Source organism: Grus americana, chromosome 13, assembly GCF_028858705.1.
Source record: "Grus americana isolate bGruAme1 chromosome 13, bGruAme1.mat, whole genome shotgun sequence".
NCBI classification, from domain to species: domain Eukaryota; kingdom Metazoa; phylum Chordata; class Aves; order Gruiformes; family Gruidae; genus Grus; species Grus americana.
This window is the reverse complement of record NC_072864.1, coordinates 22,427,619-22,446,374: the sequence shown is the minus strand read 5'-3', so window position 1 is coordinate 22,446,374 and position 18,756 is coordinate 22,427,619. Positions and strand designations below refer to the sequence as shown.

The window sequence follows — 18,756 nt, the reverse complement described above, 5'->3', positions numbered from 1 at the left end:
CTCCCAATCTACTCCGTTGTTCCTCATACGGAAGCTAATCCGTACCACTTAATACTCCTGCTACACTTCCAGTTCTGTATCTTCTTTGAGAAGCAGGGGGAAACGAGAACCGCAAGCATCGTTCACAACACAAACACACAGTGATTATCAGAGACAACCATATAATGACGTTCTCCATTTTGGTTTCTATTCCTCCCCCTCCTGGTTTCTATTATTACATTTATTTTTTTGACTGCAGATGAGAACTGAGCTGATTTTTCCATGGAACAAGGACACAAAGAACTCATCCCTGCACTGTAAGAGGCAGCTCAGAGACCATTTTCTATGTCAAGTTTGGATTGTTTATTCTCCCCCCATGAGAACCATTTTACATCTATCCAGCCTGAACTGCATCCTTCATTTTATCACCAGTCACCCGGTACTGTCAGACCATTCTACAGTTCTTCACAGTCAGCCCTTGATTTTACAACTCTAGTTAGCAAAAATTATTATGTTACTATTAATTTCACTTCTGGGTCATTTATTAAGGTAGTAAAGATCAGAGGCTTAGCACAGAAATCCACCGATGAACATGCCCGGCTGGAGGGAGGCGAGGGGCCACGACACGCACACACCGACCTTTCATTTCTCTGCCCCCTTCCCTACCTGTTAGCTAACCGTCTAACCCACCATTCAACCACACGAGCAACTTCACTTTATCCCACATTTCCTTTACCTCCCTCAAGAATTTTTGAGACTGGACCTTGCCGAATGGCTTTTGCAAATCCAGGCAGACCGATCTTTACTGCTGCGTTCAACAGGACTGTAAGGCACGGCCAGGCTCTTCTTCCTCACTGCAGTATTTATGCACATACTCGTTTTGTTTGTTCTATTTCTATTAATTTGCATGGTCTGGAATTCTCTTAATATCTCCTGGAACCACAGAAACACCTGCCCTGCTCAGTTTGTCTTTAACAAGCTTCCACAGTTTTACGTTACTGCGCTTTGGAATTAACAGTTCCTGTTGGGCTCTTGTTCATGTAAAGGTATAAATCCAGACAGGCTGCAGCCAGCGTCCTGCTATTCTTTCACAGTACCGCCTTTCCTCCTGTAGCTTCCCCGACTATCTGCTCCATAAAACGCTAACCACGTCTAAAAATATTATTTCAGAATTGGACCCCAAAGTTACATTTCTTCAAGCTACATGGGTTAAGTCTCCTGCAGCAAGTGCTGCCTGTCTTTGACTTCTCCATCTCAATCGCTGTCACCACCCCAATAAAATAGCATGGAAATGGTAATAAAAGATTTTTTTTTCTTGTTTACACAGGAATTTTAATCCATAGAGATCTATAAGTTTATCAGATCTTAGTCTATGATCTCTTAAATAAATAGCACCACAACTTCACAAACATGGCCAACTCTGTCTTTCTCTACACTTCACATCTTGGTAGCATGACCTAAAAGACCTAAAAGAGGGGAGATGGAGATGAGATGTGAGGCAGAAATCCTTCCCTGTGAGGGTGCTGAGGCCCTGGCACAGGGTGCCCAGAGAAGCTGTGGCTGCCCCTGGCTCCCTGGCAGTGTTGAAGGCCAGGTTGGATGGGGCTTTGGGCAACCTGGGCTGGTGGAGGGTGTCCCTGCCCATGGCAGGGGGTGGGACTGGATGGGCTGTGAGGTCCCTTCCAAACCAGCCTGGGATTCTCTGATTTTAAACACTTGAATCCCAGTTTTACAGTGCTTAAAATTAAGTCAGTCCCTTCTTTAAAAAACATGCTCTATTTCAGAAGATCCTCAGCTTCCAGAGGATCTGGACCTCTCCTCCTCAGACCAATTCCTCAGCAACGTACCAGAACTGTTCCTCCTCACTTCTCTTTCTGTTACTGGGCAAGGCCCAGAACTGTGCAAAGGTGGGGAAAAGCAAAGGTCCTAGTTTTCAACTTCCTATGTAATGGTTAAGAGTTTCACATACAGAACTTTTTCTGCTCTTCCCTATGCCTTCAGCACCACAGGGACCACAACCATCACCTCATGCTCAGCAATTCAGCTCTCACCGTGCATAAATTATGTAATTACACAAGCACCAGGGAAGTGTTAGTGTTTGATAAAGGAAGTAGTAAGAAGACCGCTTAGAAAAATACCCAAAAGAGGGAGGAGGTGGAAAGGAGGAGGAGGGTGGAAAGACCAACATGATGAAACAGTACGATAAGAGAACTACTTCCACCAGCCACATCTTGGGCTGTACCAGTAAGAATGCAGCCAGCAGGTCAAGGGAAAGGATTTGCTCCCCTCTATTCAGCACCTGGGAGTATCGTATTCAGTTTGGGGCTCTCCAACACACGGGAGAGTAACGAACTGGAGCTTGTGAGTGCAGCAGAGGCCACCAAGGCAGTTGGGGGCTCAAGCCACATATGTATGAGGAGAAGCTGAGGGAAACGCGTTTGTTCAGCCTTAAGAAGATGAAGGGGAGATCAAAGTTGTAAAAAGGAAAATGCCAATTAGACATTACTAAAAAGATTTTAAGCACAAGCGTGATCAAGTGCTGGAAGAAGGGCCCAGAAAAGTTACTGCATCTCCACCCTCAGAGATAGGCAAAAACTTGACTGCACGTTGTCCTGAGGAACCTGATGTACCTTTGAGGTTGGCCCTGCTTTGACTGGGGAGCTGAACTGGATGACCTACAGAAACACCGTTTCCAACCTAAATGATTCAACAGGATCTTGACTCAGGACAGTTTTGCTGACAGGCAGCAAACTCTTGGCTAGCAGTGCATAAAGCAGGATATCGACCGAGCTGAGAAAAGACAGAACTTCCTGAGGCACACACATATACCGCAAGCTAAGTCCTGATCTGATCGTACCAGCTGAACCCAGCTTTCTTCCTAGTCTTCAAGCAGACTAGATGATCCAGGAAAATCTGTGTGTTCCTGATCTACAGAACAACCCTGAACTCACAAACAAAACATGCCACGATGACTGCTGCCTGGCACATTGCCTCTTTGGCCGAAGGGCTCCTGAACCTAGTGTTCACTTGAAGAAAAGCTACAAGGAAGGTTCTGTTCTGATGTAGAGATCTCAAGGACAGAAGAGACTTCAAGAGAAAGCGTTATGTGATCTCCCTCATTTGGATCCAAAAAACAAACCACACACACGTCTTTCTTCTCTGTAATCAAGACTTTTTAAACATCACACTCCACAGTTAATGGCTCAGCTGTTTCATTCTTTAGATCTCTTGAATGAAGACCAGATAACCCCTAAAGATTTGTTCCTGTGTTTTATGGATAAACAACACTGTTGTTGTATTAACCATTCAACAGGAGCCAGAGAATCATTTAAAAACAAAGATTTGCATGTGGTTTATTGACAAATGACATTGTTGTTGTACTAACTCTTTGACTTGAGCCAGATAATCCTTTAACAGCAAACACTGGCATTTGGGAGCCTCTAAACATTCCTACTTTTTCAGAGCCCTTCATAAAAAGTTCTCCTGAATCATCCCTTGGTTTTACAGACTCTCCAGCTTGCTTCCCACCCCTGATGGTTTGGGAGAGAAAAATACTCCTTTAACATTTCAGACCTTGAGGCAGATGTCCCTCAAGTCATTTTGGTCAACCTTAGTCTTTTTTTAAAGTTTGTTCCTTCCATTTTTCTCACCTAAGAAAATTTCAACTTTTGGAGGGCGTATCCCTATCCTCTCTCACCCTCGTGCTTAATTATGTCAACTCTCAAGTCATTTTGAGTCTCTCCAGCAGTTCACACACATCTACACTGATTATCCAACATGATCACAGTGGGGATCACAGTTCACAGCTAGAACTACATTCCAGGTCTACATTGCTTCAGGGAGCAGCGCAAAGTGCCACCTCTGGCAATAGTTCAAGCCTCAGGGAAGCTGTGATTCAAGGGCCCAAATTGTTTGAACACACAATAAAGGCACCACCTAAGCCTGGTGCAATAGTACTGGAGTGCTTGGTCCTGACTCTGGCACGCCCGAAAAACTTAGGAAAAGTCTGTCGAAGAGCAGACCGCTCAGTTACTCTGGCAGAATGATCCCCACCACCCTCACCTCCTCACATTAGCAAGCCCAAGGCCTGGATTTGCTGGCAGCTGCCAAATTTGGTTCAATGAGCAGGATGTGCCTCTCAGCGCAGGGAGCGTTTCCTATGTCCTGATCTATGTGGCTGAGCCGAAGGTGAAACACGGTAAAACTGTGCCCACTTAGTCTCCTCCAGCGCAGCTCCGTCATCTGGTGGTGTCAGCTTCCTTAATCTCAGTATCACCCAGCACTGCCCCAGGGCCATAGGGCCTCTGGCCAACTCCGTCCCTCCTTACTTCTGCACACGACCTTGGCGCGCAGCTTCGTCAGAATCATGGCCGCAGCATTTTGATGGCTTCCCTTCTGTCCCCACCCCTTGTCGGGCCATTGCATTGCATCGTCACCATAAGGGTGACAATACTGAGCAAACCGCAGGAAATTACAAGAAATAACATAATTGTTGAACTTGGATAAAACAGGTCATCTTCCACTTCAGCTTATCCTGCTTAACTTTATTATTTTCTATGCAGATTCATCTTCCCTCTTGTGTGTACTGCAGCAACTCCCATGCACATAACCTAGGGCAAAAACGCATACAAGAGTATCTTTCCATTTTCAGACAACACAGCTTTAAATTAGAACTAGAAGCTTGCATTTTTATAAATAGCAAGTACTACAAATCCAGAAATTCTAAATTTAAGATTACACTGTAATAACACCTTGGAAATGTGTCGCTGGGGAAAAAAAAAAAAAAAATTAACATGACCACAAGCCTTCCTGGTTCACAAAATTTTGCTCTTCACTCTCATTTAAAGCTTAAGACAAACTTTACAAATAAGACCTTAATGACTGTGGAACTGTACACAGAATTTGCAGCCAAACTAAAATAAAATGAGACTCTCTCACAATGCTGGATTTCAAGTCCACAATCTACAGCTTATACCGAGAACTTCTAATTGTCACATACTTGATTGCTGGTTATTGTTTCAGAAGATGCTAGCTACTTTGCTTTCCCCTTCTACTATCGATTAACACATCAGAAGTGATGGATGAAATAAGCTTTGAGACCTACAAAGCCTCACATTAAATAAAAATTGCTCTGTTCTCTTGAAAATTGAGAGGAAAAAAAAAAATTCGTCTTTAACTGCACCACCACCAAAATCATCAGCTGCTTTTCTGAACTTCTTGGTGCAGAAGAGCTTCTCACTTCCTCGATTCCAAATGCTCCACACCAGTTTTGTGCATAGAATGAATTCAAAACTGGTTAAAACAGTATTTGTGGGCATCATCAAGCACAACCTACCACTTGGGTTTTTTTAAATGAATAAATTATAACAATATCATTCATCATCAATCTCTACAGAGTCTGCCTGCCTGCATCGGCACTGGGTTTGGAGGTTTCGGGTGTGGAGAGATTCCATATGGGGCATCCGCTAACTGGAGCCCCTTTCTGAGGGGTTCAAAGAGGATGCACAGTGAGTGAAGCACTGATACAGCAGTACGGAAGATGCCTAAGGAATGTTACCACCCACTTTTGAACAGGAAAAAAATTATAATCTTCTCTTAGGGTTTTGGGTGATGATACGTTTAAGTCCATTATCCATCACATGTAAGATGTATACCTTAGCTAAAGCCAGGCAAAAGTGACCTCTCAAAACCACCTTCTCAGCAGGGAAGACTGAATACTTGGAACTGCCCCCCACCTGATCAGAAGCTTCAAAAATGCCGCATCAGTACATCAATTCCAAATAGAGCAGAGCGACAAAAATAAACGCAGACACATGCTAGTGATTCAATCAGAACAGCCTTGTTTCCACTCACCAGCAGCCCCGGCAGTTACCATAGCACCGAATTTTTCCAGACTCCTACCGCACCTCAGCCCTGCCCAGTTGCTTTTTAAAATCTGCATGGACTGAACCAGCCACACTTACTGCCAGTCACAACATCGGCTCTGCCTCTTTTATGCACGCACCGGCTCCCCTCGGCCGCAGCAGATGAACGACGGACCTTGGTAGCAAGCCCTCGTGCCAAAAGATGCTGGCTCCGCACCGCACACGACCAGCAGGATTGCTAACATTCTTCCCCTCTAGATCTTACAGCGCCGTGACCGTGGTAAGAATAAATTCAAAGAAACGAAGCTGTTTGGTTCCCTCCCCCAGTTCCCAAGTACTTCAGCAGTAAACATCAGCGTGTATGCTGCTACCCCAGCACAGTGAGGTTTAAATAGGATGGCATTCCCTCCTGGCTCCTAAGAGAACTTGAGTGGTGGATTGTGCAGTGTAGGTATTTTCAATGGTGCAATTTAAATTTGTATATTTAAATATGTATTATTTTTTTGCTTCTGCCAATAAAAGACTTTCCCTGGAAAAGTGATGGAAAGAGCCAAAACGATGACTGTACTTCTAAATTAAAATTTAACTCTTAAAGAGACAAAAAGTCTCAGACGCACTGACTCAGCCAGGAAGCATTATATATCACCACCGGGACAGGATTTGACTAACCTAAATCCAAACAAAGGGATCTCTTAAAGAGGCCGGTTTAACTGTTACGCAGTCGTACAAGTAGAGGAGTGCACCGACGGCCGCGTTTGGTCTGTCCCCAGAAGGGGAATCCACCCATGTGACAAGCAATTCTTCGAGTCAAATGATGTTTCTTCGGAACAAACATGATACCCACAGAGCCTGCCAAAAAGTCAACGCAAGAGAAGTTTTTTTGGCTAGTCTAAAGCTACTTTGTGCGAGCAGCCCACAGAAATCCCCATGAACCCAGCAGAAAAACTTAAGAACAGACCTGCCCTTTGACAGCAAATAGTAATGCTCAAATTCCAGCACTTGCATCTATTTGGCTTTTCAAGTGCAGGAATGAAGAACTCATTTGTTGGGTAGCACAGAGGAGAAGACCGCAACAGAACTGAGGTATACCTGTACTTTTTATTCTTCAGTTTTAAGGATCCCAGGAGCAACAAACATCTCCCTTTGAATGCCTGGAAAGCGCCCAGCCCTCAGGAGGCATTGCTATACGCAAAATAAATAAAGGTGGGGCAGAAGGAGGGAGAAAGCAATTAGTCCGTGGTCCTAGCTGGACCAGGGCAGTATACTTTAACCAAAGAAGGAGGATATTTCTTTACCCAAAAAGCTACAAGACGTTCTCCAAGAAATTTAAAAAGAGTACTCATCTCAAATGTTAGTTCTGACAATTAGCACAGCAGATTTATTAAGGCTCTGCCATGAAAAGAATGATATTATGTTTCCCCTTTATTTCTTAACCTGTTGAAAGGTATCAAGTCAGGATTGTGAAACAATCCATGCCGCTCCTCTCCTGAGTGCCTGTGAAGCTTACCTAGAAGGCAGACAAAATTCACCCCATCTGAAAGCTGGGGAAACGAGCGTGAAAAAAATACATTGGTTTAGCACTGGTTGGCTATCTAATGCTCACAAGCCTAGAACTCTTCTTTACTGTGCAGCACCACCCTGACACAGAGGTCTCTCCTTACAGCACGCTTTACTACGTATGCAGAGACACACCGAGGCCCAAACTTCAAGAGTTAAAACCAGAGACGTTAAATTATTTGTTTTGCAGGCCACAACTTCCATTAAAGCAGTCGTCCCCTGCTCAGTAGTGAACTAACAATATCACTAACACACGGTAGAAATTCCTGGGATGGCGTTTTATTACGTGGCTCAGCCAAGACGAAGCAACGCAGCTTAGCCACACGCTGAACCAGGGATGTTCCTCTCTTCCAGAGGTGAGTTTGTGATTCAAAGGCTTGCTGCATCCTGGGGTTTTTTTCTAACCACCACACCAATCTGGTAGGAATCCTGTCCTCCCAGCTATCATGCAGCCCGCTCTTTCAACACACGTAGTTAAGTCTAAAATAATCAAGCTAAATTATTAAGTTAGAGATTAATAATACACCCCATCACCCTGGTGGCATGTCAGAGACTCTCCTAGTCCCTTGTGCAAAGCTCCGAACTATCGTTCTTGTTGTGTGAGGTGGGCCCTGACTTCACGCCAGGTTTAAAGAGTGGTGAGAAATGATAACCCATATCAATTTACCACCTGAAACTGCATTGTCCTGGCTGGGGGGGGGGGGGGGGGGCGGGGGCATGTTATTTAAGGTAGTGAAAAAACAAGTTACATCTGTTTAAAAAAACTACCTATGGTACATAAAATACTGGATTCCAACTGCCTCTGACTCCTCAGTCTAACAAGAAATACTTTGGAACTATTTCATAATGGAATATAACAAATTTCTAAAGTGGAAGCAGTTCTGGTTTTATTCATGGATATTGTGCTGTTCTGTAACTGCTTCAGAAATAGCACTGACAGGCTCCAGAAAGAATCCCAATTCCTCAAGCGGAGGTCAGTAAAGACATATAATGCAAGGCTGAAAAGAAGTAGATAAAGGCAAGAAAATAAAATTCTTAAGAGCTCATTAAAAACAGCTACAAATATCCTGAGGCATGGAGGAGTCCACTGCACATCAGCCCTTCGAAAGGCAGAGAAGCTCTAAGAGCCCAAGAGCATGGAAGAGAAGGTGAGTGAGCAGAACAAAATTAAGAGGCAGCAATCTGGTGACATAACACATCTCCTTGGTCTGTTTTCAAGTGACAAAACTAGAGAGGAAGAATAAAAAACTATTTTTGGTAGGCCAAGGTAGCAAATTCCCAGCTCCCTTCCAATTTTAGGATCCCGTTCAACTGGTATCTGTCAGCTATAGGAAGGACCAAATCTGTCCCTTTTCCGTGTTACCTTCAGGAAGGGAAAAGGTCGATGATGTAGATTAGCAACATATGTAGGAAAACCAAAAGACAGAAAATACAGATCGGAGATGAAGACTTGACTTGAGCACCATTTAGGAAAGAAAAGGTGTAATACAAGCCTCACCAGGTGAAAATCCCCTCTAGGATCTGGCCAGAATAACCGACTTCTCCACCTGGCACCCCAAACACCACCACATCCAACAGGACCCCAAACCCCGCAATGCACCGTGGTCGAAACCAACTGTATCCGAAGCTAAGGTGTCCCACCACCTTCACGTTCCAACTTTAGATTTTTTCACTCTTGATAGCTGACTTGCTCTCTAAGTACTCATAAAGTTCACATAAACCATGTCAGTGGCAAGCACATTCAGTCTGGGAACAGCATAAAGCATTACTGATATTAATTCTCTGATTATTTATTCTGGTTACACCCAACTGAATAAGTAGAATTTTTGTTCAGCTTGTCCTGCTGATTAACAAATGCACTGTTCAGAGTTGCTGAAAATTTTTATCCGATATATTAGGGAAGTTAAACAGGTTTCCAGGACTGCCAGACTAATCAACAGGCCATTTTTCCTGGCGTGAACAAAGCCTAGAAAACAGTAAAAAAAAAAAAAGACACCGGAGTACCACAAATATCTAACAGAAAGGCATCCTAAAGAGGGCAAGTCATATAAAGACTGCAAGTTTCACGCTGAACACTCATCTTGCATTTCAGTCCATCCTAACAGGCAGCATCAAACAGCAGCTCGAGTTCCTGTTTTCTCCACTAGAACATGGGAACAATGTGAACGCAATACCCAAATCAGGAGCAAACACTCTGCTGCCAGGTAGCTAGTTCTCTCAAGAGAGACAAATTGCCTAATTTGCTCTGGTTTAGGCTTCGATCAGGAAATTGATATTAACAATTCTTATGCAAGGAGGATTTACCTGCTAACACAAGTTATCATGAAATTACAGAAAAAAATTACTGCAATATTTACATAACTGTCTTTTTTTAATGTAGAAAACACACTACAGAAAGTAACGCACAGAAAGTTTCGACAGATGTATTTCTGAGAGAAGAATACTTTCTCTTGAAAACAAAACCAAATACCCAGAGTTAGGGAGAGCGCTGGGAAAGCAACCCACAGGGAGCCCACAGCCCTTTACACGCTGACACCTCCACATGAGGAACCAAGGCTAGATGTGGAGAGCACCAATACAAAGAACTTGGAAAGAAGGCGGCAGATTGTATCTCTGGGTTTGAAACTGCAGTGTGGAAAAGGAGATCCGGTCTTATACCACAGGTCCACTGTAAACCCCGTTCCTAGAAAAGCCGTTAAGAAAAAGAATCTGGGGGTGCAGTCGTGTAATGCCGTTAGGAGGATTCAGCTTCCCAGGGCCAGTGGCTGAGCTGAAGAAAGAGTCAAGCTCCACAGCAGTGATAAATTCTTTAGCAGTTCATCACCCCAGAGCTTCCTAAGTGAAGGAAAAGTTATATATATAAATTCTACAAAAGTTATGCAACTTGTACAATGTAATTATTGAGCAGAGAATTGCTTAGATCCATAACCCTAGAACATTTAAACAATTAGTTCCCATTATTCTATGATTTGATTAACTGTAAACATATTCTGAAAAACTGAAGCGTAATAATGCTACACATATTCTAAAGATGTTCAGTTGATTTTGCTAGAGTTTACTTTTGCCATATTCCTCCTTTTCTATAACAGATATTCAGAAAGAGTGGAGGGAGGAGGAGGAAGGAAAAAAAAAAAAACAAAACCCAACACACAACTTTTCCTGCAATTTTTCTTCTTTACTGGTCAAAATCTCACAACCCTAACTGGAAGGGAAAAAAAAAAAAACAACCACCAAAACACCACCACACCAACCCACAAACAAACAAACAAAAAACCCAGAACGAAGTAATCACAGCCTGAAATCTGGGAGATCTCAAACTTCAGACAAAGCGCACACATCAGAAGTGAAAAAGTCACACATCCGCATCACTACTGCCATTTCGTTTCCTAATTTCACAAATTATTTTAATGAGAAATTGATATGCTACCATTACAATGGATGGGCCCATGATACTGCTATAAAGCACTGAGTTTCAATTTCCACTTCATTGATTTTAAAAAAAAACCCAAAATTAAAAATGTTATCAACTGCAAATCAGATATTCCAATCTCACAACTTGCTTTACATTGAAACAACTGCTCTCAGTTATTACTCCCTTTTGCAAGAGTTTAGCAGAACAACGACAAAGAATAATAGCTCATATGAGATGTCATCAATTAACGTGAAACCTCCGCAGAAAATGAGAGTATCTCTACACCTCAGAGCACCAAAGCGCAGCCAGTCAGTAGCTGAGCAAGCAAGACTGTTTGCACAGGGGAACAAGGGGAGAACTGTTTACTGAACCTACCTGGGGGGATTTATTTATGTGATGGTTTGTTTAAATGAATGTCTGCGGAACAGCATAAATTCAAGTAAGCAGACATACCTGCAAACAGAAGAACAACCCCTTCTCTGTGCTGGTTTTGGATTCTTGGAAACCAGGATGGAAAAAATAAAAAAGGGGGAGGAAATCAATTATTTACAGGCTTATCAGATACAAATAAGGGATCACACAGCACATGCAGACACTAGAAATCCTCAGTTGCCCCAGAATATTCCTCAGCCTTCCCTACGGCCACATCCAGACACGCGTGACGTTATAAGGTGCCCGCGGTATAACCAGCCCACAGATGCACACAGACAACCGTGCCGTTAAAGCCACCGACAGCAGAGCACTTCACGGACAGGCCTTCTATCAGCATCTGGAAACCATTAGAGCACGCGCCTGAAAGGCTTTTCAAAGAGCACTCACACTCACCATATGCTGAGGAGAAATGGAAAGTTGGCAAGGAGAAATGTAAGCAAGGAAGAGAGGGGCAGATTACTTGTTGCTAATGTAAAGACTGCTAAACAACCAACACATCTGACCTTTATTTTTCTTTTTCGGTCAGAGAGAAACTAAGCTATTTTTAAGTCTGAGATATGGTGCACTTGTGTAAGAAAGCTAAAGGAAGATTTTAAATAAACTACGGTATGGACTAAGCTAGATTAGCTCTTTGACCGCTCTCCTCAAAGTACTCTTTCCTCCCTCTCTCAGAAAAACACCCACAACCTAAGCTAGCGCTCACCGACATCTCTGGACAATGGGCCGCGCATCTCAAAGTGACTGTAAAACAGTTCAAGCCGGTGCTGGAAGAAGGAGGACATCAACACACCCTGCTGCCCATGTCTTCCCACCTTCCCCGTTCTGCCCTTCTGGGTCTCCTCTTCCCCACTTAATGCACAGAAAGCACTGTATCAGGGACTGAGCCAACAAAAAGAGAGTTAACATGATCCAGCTCATTACACAGTCACTAGTGCTGGCACAAAGGAAAGGGTTTAAAAAAAAAAAAAAAAACCATCATGGCAAGAAGAAAAGCCAGACTGGCTCTTTCGGCAGCCTTTGCGGCTCAAAGTCCTCATGAAACAGCCTGGCTGCACTGGCACCAAGGGCTGTGCCGCCTGCATCCCCTCCACTCTCCTTTGCACAGGACGCACGGAGCCACCGTGGACAGGCAGCGGGCTCTGCTGCCGCCGAAGAGGTCAGGCTGGCTGCAGAACGCCAGCACACCGAAGCATCCGTGAGTCCAAAAAGCAATTACCAGGAAAGACGGCTGTCAAGAGCAAACCGCCACTGCAAGGGCAATCCGCAGGCTGCCGGAACGTCTTTCCCGGGAGGAGCTCAGAAACGGAGAAAAGGCTGCGGGACAGGTGACTTTTTGCTAGAATCAGGAATCTGTGGGGTGTCCTCCCCAGTCCCACTCTGTCACAACCCACCGCGTGGCTGGGGGAGGTAAACAGGTGAAGAAATTGAAACGGCCATCAGGAGCAAGCACTGCCACCCACGAGACAAGCCACCTTGCCCCAGCACAAAGAGGACAAAGATGAATCGTCCTCCTGAGTCACAGCAGCCTGTAAGTTGTGGGTTGACTGCCCTACCCTGATGAGTCTTACACTGTTCCTGTTTACCAAGCAGAGAACATCTAATGGGGAAACAGAAGCTGCGAGATGTGCTGACAAATCAACAGCAAACAGAAACACATATTTGAGAGAGAGAGGGTAAGAGTCCAGCGCTTCAAATATAACTAAGGTTGAACTGTTATAAACACCACCGTGATAAAAGCATGAGTTATTTGTGGCAGCTCAGAACATGAGAGTCACGTACATTTCTGCCAGTCTGTTCATCTGAGGAATGCTGGAAGCAAGCCATCCACAGAACCACAGAGAGGTCTGGGCTGGAAGGGACCTTGGGACCTTCCTTCTTCATCCTCTTGCCCAAAACATAAGTAACTCTCCAAGTTATATTAGGCAGTCTGGGGCCTTGCCCGGGCAAATTTGAAGATGGAGATGCCACGGCCCCTCTGGGCATCCTGTTCTGATCCTTAACCATTTTCAAGGGGAAAATTTCTGATGTCCAGTTGATGTTTCCCTCGCCACAACTTGTGACCTGTTGCCTCTTGTCCTTTTGTTCCAACTGACAACACTCAGGAGACACGTGCACAATGGCTCAGGAATTAAGTACCCAGCGAGTCCTAAGACAAAACTGTTCAACAACACCTTGAATGGAACTAAGCGAGGGTTGCTGCAATCCTACCCTTCCCTCTCCCAGCTCAGCCCATCCCTTTATTGACTCGCCTTCAGCCCACGTCAGGGAGCAGAACCCTGAAAAGTAGTCCTCAAAGTACAAAAAAAAAAAAAAAAAAAAAGCCAGCAATTTCTGACAGTGATGTCAACAGATTAAATCATCATCATTATTTCGATGTGGCCAGTTTTCAACCAGTTATCTCCTGGAACCAGCTCGCCATAGGACCAAGTCACAGATGGTCAGCATGAGGGAACGCACAGAAACGCGTGGCAAACGGAAGGGCGGAAACCCACAGCCTTGCCTTGTATCATCCTAAAGTGGTGTGGAACCACTCCCTGTGTGTTCAGCATAGACAAGGAGGTGAGGAGAGGGCTGCAACTACAGACTGCGAACTAAATTCTCCTCTAGGCTCCCAGGATAAGAATCAGCTCCCCAAACAAAGATTAGCACAAACAACAGATCAATCTACTGACAGATCTGATTTGTTACGTTACCAACTGTAGCCTGGCAGCCTCCCCTCTCCCAGAACAGAAAAAAACAAAACAAAACCCACAAAAATACCCCAGTAAACAAACACGACCTCTTATCAACAAAGACTAAAACCACCAGGATGAGAAATGACCACCCTTCAGCTAAAAGTAAATCTCAGTCATCGTTCTTTAACTCAAAGGATTGTGGTTATATCTCAGTGCACGAGCAGTGGAAGATCCAAAGCTAAGAAAAGCTGATAAATCTTAAAAGTTTCTTAAGTGCACCAAATGGACTTTCTGCATGCTGTACTTCCTTGGAAACATCCGCCAGTAATCCAAGCTAGATTTTACTGATGCCAAGGCAAAAAAGTCTAGCGATGGTAAAGGGAGAGTTTTCATAAATCATTTCACTTCCTTCTTTAACAAAAGCACCTTTACGGAGCAGGTGTGGTAAAGGGCAGGGGAGAAAGACAATGCAAAGAGGAAGCTTTTCTGCCAGCTACAGGCGCAGCGCCGTGGCAGTCTGAAGCACCTCGTCTCTGCGCGGCTGCAGTCTCTCCCTCCTCCCTTGCTGGCTCTGGGGTTTGCAAAACCCAGCAGAGAAGTAATCTGCCTGAAAAACAGGGGGAGGTGAGGAGGTTTGTTTTTACTGCTGGGATACAGTGTGGTGGGAGGACACAAAGGAGAGAACCACTGGATTTAAATCACCTTAGCCCCATGAAAGTAACAGAAGGGGGACGTTAAAAGGTGGTACCAACACCTCAGTTGTCTCTATAGCTCAGGTTTCTCTACCACGGTGACATCGCCAAGCCAGAACTGGCACAGTCTGATGCCAACTCAAGAACAGCAGATCGCACACGGGCAACATCGCTCGTCAGGCTGCAAAAAAGTCCTCATGTGAGCTTCAGGATTTGTACATACCCAGTAAAAGCCACCGGGAGCTTCTATCCCGCTTCTTACTTGCAATCTTAGTTTCTGTTGTTTGATAGCAACTGTCAGCATCTAACCAGAGCATAGAGCGCTAGACTAACAATTTATCAACACAGAAAGATGACAGCTTTGAGTTGTTGAGCAAAAATCAATCACAACTCCTCAAAGCACACTTCCTGAAATTCGTTCTGCAAAAGTATTTTGAGTAAGTCTTGTTTTGAAACCTGATCGTTCACATTTTAAACCTAAATGTGAAAAGCTAGCTCAAACTTCAGCAAGAGGGACACAGCAAATAACACCACGCGATCCTCACCTCACCACTCCGTACAGCATAAATAAAATAACAATCTGCAGAGCAGAGACTTTACACCTGAAGCACCCATTCTGGATACGAGCTCAGAAAAATTCCTCTTCCTCTCCCCTTGCTAAAGAGCTTCCAGCTGAGTTCCCAGGGACATGCTCTACCACTTATGCCACTCGAAAACTTCCTTTCATCCCTCCGATCCCTTCTTTAGATTTCTGGACCTTTATTCCTTTAAACTGAAGCCAGCATGGTGTAATAAACCCTGGAGAGCGTCCTGAGAAGTAGGATGTCTCTGCCGCAGTTCACTATTACAACATACCGGGCCTCCAACCGGCAGACTTCAAACTTTAAAGATGAGACACACAAAGGTACCTTCTTAAGTGACAGACGGGCAGCAGCTACAATATAAATGCACAACTAAAAATCCCCAGCACCCCAGTGTGCAAGATAAAAATCGGAGTACTTTCTACCAGGGAAAGAAAAACAAGGCACAGGAATGGCCAAGACATCAGACAAGCTCTCCGAGGCTCACCGCTGCACTGACTTTGGATCATAGCTATCAACATCTCATGTTCGTGTGGCTATAATGTTAATATACATGGTTCCGTACCTTTGAAAGTATTCCGGAGAATTGTCATTATAGAATACAGTAAAAACAACAATAGAGAACTCTGATCTTGGGAAACAAGCAGCAAATTCCATTGTCTCCCTGTAAGATTGATCTAGAATGCAGTAAGGGGTAAGTGCTGCTCAGTGACCTTTCGTAACGTGATTTCTTCAGAAAATTGTCTGGAAGTTCACTGTAAATTATTTCCATTTTAGCAGTTGCATAAACTAATCAAGCGTAGGGTTTCAAAATATGACAGACAGTTAATCGCCAAGTCAGTGAAGTGGAAGAGTAAAGATGGTCTTTTCCCCGCATTTATAAAGCGTTCAGCCCCGCATCCACCTCTGCACAGATAACCTAGTAATTATTATCAGCCTAAATGCTGCACAATTCAAGATCCTTTTTGCAAATCCCTTTACAAATAGGCCAGTTCTTAACTCAACAATGACAGCAAAAAAATTCAACAGTGAGAAGTTATGACTTTAATTTGGTTTTTTGTAGGAATGTTTGCTGCTCTGCCCTAAGACCCCTAAACCGGCCAGAGTTCAAATGTTATTCTTGAAGGATTAGACTAATTAATTACATTCTATACCTGTGCGGCTTTCCCTTCTGCACAGCTATACCTGCAATACTCATCCTTTAGCAATGCAAAATGCCACACACACACACACAGAGCAGGCTGATACCTTTATACCGATTAAAAATTAAATCTACACTAGCAGTAGAAACCCAGACCTTGTTAGAAATACCCCTTGATGGCTTTCCCACATTTCCCAACATCTTGAATATTGCTTTAAAGGAACTCCGCATACATCCTGGTTCAAAATCCTGCCCAATATAGTGACCGCAACACCGGATGAGATGCCCGTTCAGTTCGCTGAGGTGCCGCCTAGTAAGGGATGGCTGCTTCGAATGCTGTCGGCAGGATTTGCTGCTTTTGCAGTTCTTCCACTTGCTACCGTTCAAAGGAGTATAGACAGATAGGGCAAATGCAGTCTCAACCGCAGCCTACAATATTAAATATTACCACAAAAAACCTGATTTGGCCAGGAAAAACGTTTTGCTGGTTCCAGCAGTCTCCCAAGCTTCCACAGTTGTTACCTGTCACGATACTCTGTGATGCGATCTATCCTGAGATAATGACTCAAGTCTAAATTCAGATCCTAGACTGAAGTAGCACAGATTCCAGCTTATATTCACAATCAATCATCTCATTTCCCTCACTTTGAACGTCTTTTCCTTGATCATGCATTCGGGGATTCTAAAAAAACAGCCTCACGAGTTCTCCTCCAGTGCTCAAGTACCGCTATGACTACTCTTCACCAAGCAAACATCTCTCTAACCGTCCAAAATTAAGTTCAAGGTTCCTCCCTTCTATTTCATTTCACTTCTGATAATTCCAGAAATCTGTGTGACCAGACCTAGCTAGCAAGAGGAAAAACTATTTGAATGTAAATTACACCGGAGACCTAAAAGTTTCCTAAATTTGTAAATCTGCCTGTATCAAACAGCACAGAAAGCAGCTGCATAAGTGCCTCTACTTCCAGTGCGTTCTACCACAGTTACATCTAGTAACCGAGAGAATCTAACCTCCTGATGTACCTGCCTGTTACGCCCAGCAGCCACGGGACCTCTCACCCTTCCGGAAAGGAGGTCAGAGTACAGCAGAACTGCTACATACACATCACCAAGCATCAGATTCAAATAAGGCACTTACCCATCTCTACCTTTACTGACGATCTTCACTTCAAAGTAATAAATGCCGCAGGCTGCGGGTATAGGGTGCGTAGCCCTGACTGAGGCAGCATCTTTGTGATTTTTACCGTGACCTGGGAAAGAACAGAACTGTAAGTACCGATGGGATTTGAACTCTCCCACGTTTTGACCTAAACCACCATTTTCTGAACACAGCGGGGATGTGTTTCGACAAATATCCAACAATTTAAAGCACACTTTTCAGGGAACTAGAATGCACAACCCTGCGCTGCCACCACGAACGTTCCCTACACTACGAGCACCCTGTTTTTTCCTTCGTTTTCACTGTGAAGTCACTGAGAAAGACCCGCGGTACTACCTCTCCCCCTCCCCACGTATATAATTTGAAGACCAACGTACCCGAACAGAAGACAAAAATGATTACACAAGAGGGGAATGACATCAGTGTTTACTAACCAGGCAGGAAAAGGAATGATCGGTTCTCCGCTGGGTGGTAGGGAGAACAGCTTCCAATAGCGAGCAAGAAAAACAGCGGTGTGATTCCCCGAGTCTTACAAGTCTGCGAGCATCTATTTTCCGTAAACTCAAGGAGCCGAAGCCCCAGTTACGCGGCGTCTCGACGCCATCCCAGCCCTCGGCCGGGTTTTAAGGAGGATGACGGAGTAAACAGGCGATCCGGCTACAGCGAGCGCTCGGCCCGGGCTGGTGACACTGCAAAGCGTTATATAAGGCGGCCGCTCCGCCGGGGGACGAGCCCTCGGCTCCCGACCACCTCGGGAAAACCCGGCGTCTCCTGGGCTCCGGCCACGGCACCCACGCCGGGCAGCCCGCCCCGCGGCCGGAGCTCGGCGGTTCCCCCCGGCCCCGGCCCCTTCCCCCGGCGCTGCCAGACCCGCGGCCGCCCCAGCGGAGGCCCCGGCTGCCGGCCCAGCCCGCCGCCCCACCGGCCCCGCGGAGCCGCCGGGCCAAAGGACGCGCCGGGACCGCCCCGCTCCAGGCCGAGGCCGAAGCCGAACCCGGCGCCGCCGCCCCAGCCCGGCACCTTTGTAGTGGACGCGCAGGTTGCCCTGCGAGAGGCCGATGTAGTTGTACTTGTCCTTCGGGCTCCAGGACCGCGGCAGCGGCGTCTCCTCCTGGTTGACGGCGGGGTAAAGGCGGCGGAGGCGCTGGCTTAGCTCCTGCTCCTCGGGCGGGCACGGCAGCGCCGCGTCCCCCCCGTGCAGGCTCCCCGCGCCCGCATCCGCCATCTTGGATTCGCTTTGTGTCACCGGGCGGGGAGCGAGGCC

The 18,756-nt window shown here is 45.3% G+C and overlaps 1 protein-coding gene across 6 annotated transcripts in view; it reads right to left on the bottom strand.

Moving 5' to 3' along the window:
• Positions 1 to 18,741, bottom strand: part of RANBP10 (RAN binding protein 10) — a 76,266-nt gene extending 57,525 nt beyond the window's left edge. For 2 of the 6 annotated variants that reach the window (XM_054840246.1, XM_054840247.1), the window contains exons 1-2: positions 18,513 to 18,741; positions 17,472 to 17,583 (exon numbers count right to left, since the gene is read on the bottom strand). In XM_054840246.1, coding sequence (XP_054696221.1) covers positions 17,472 to 17,583; positions 18,513 to 18,717 — 317 coding nt within the window. In that variant the 5' untranslated portion in view covers positions 18,718 to 18,741. Of the gene's footprint in view, positions 1 to 4,114; positions 4,590 to 17,471; positions 17,584 to 17,926; positions 18,182 to 18,512 lie in introns of all 6 variants that reach the window. The other 4 variants (XM_054840245.1, XM_054840248.1, XM_054840243.1 and 1 more) reach the window with 4 other exon arrangements.
• Between the last annotated feature and the right edge of the window lie 15 nt (positions 18,742 to 18,756).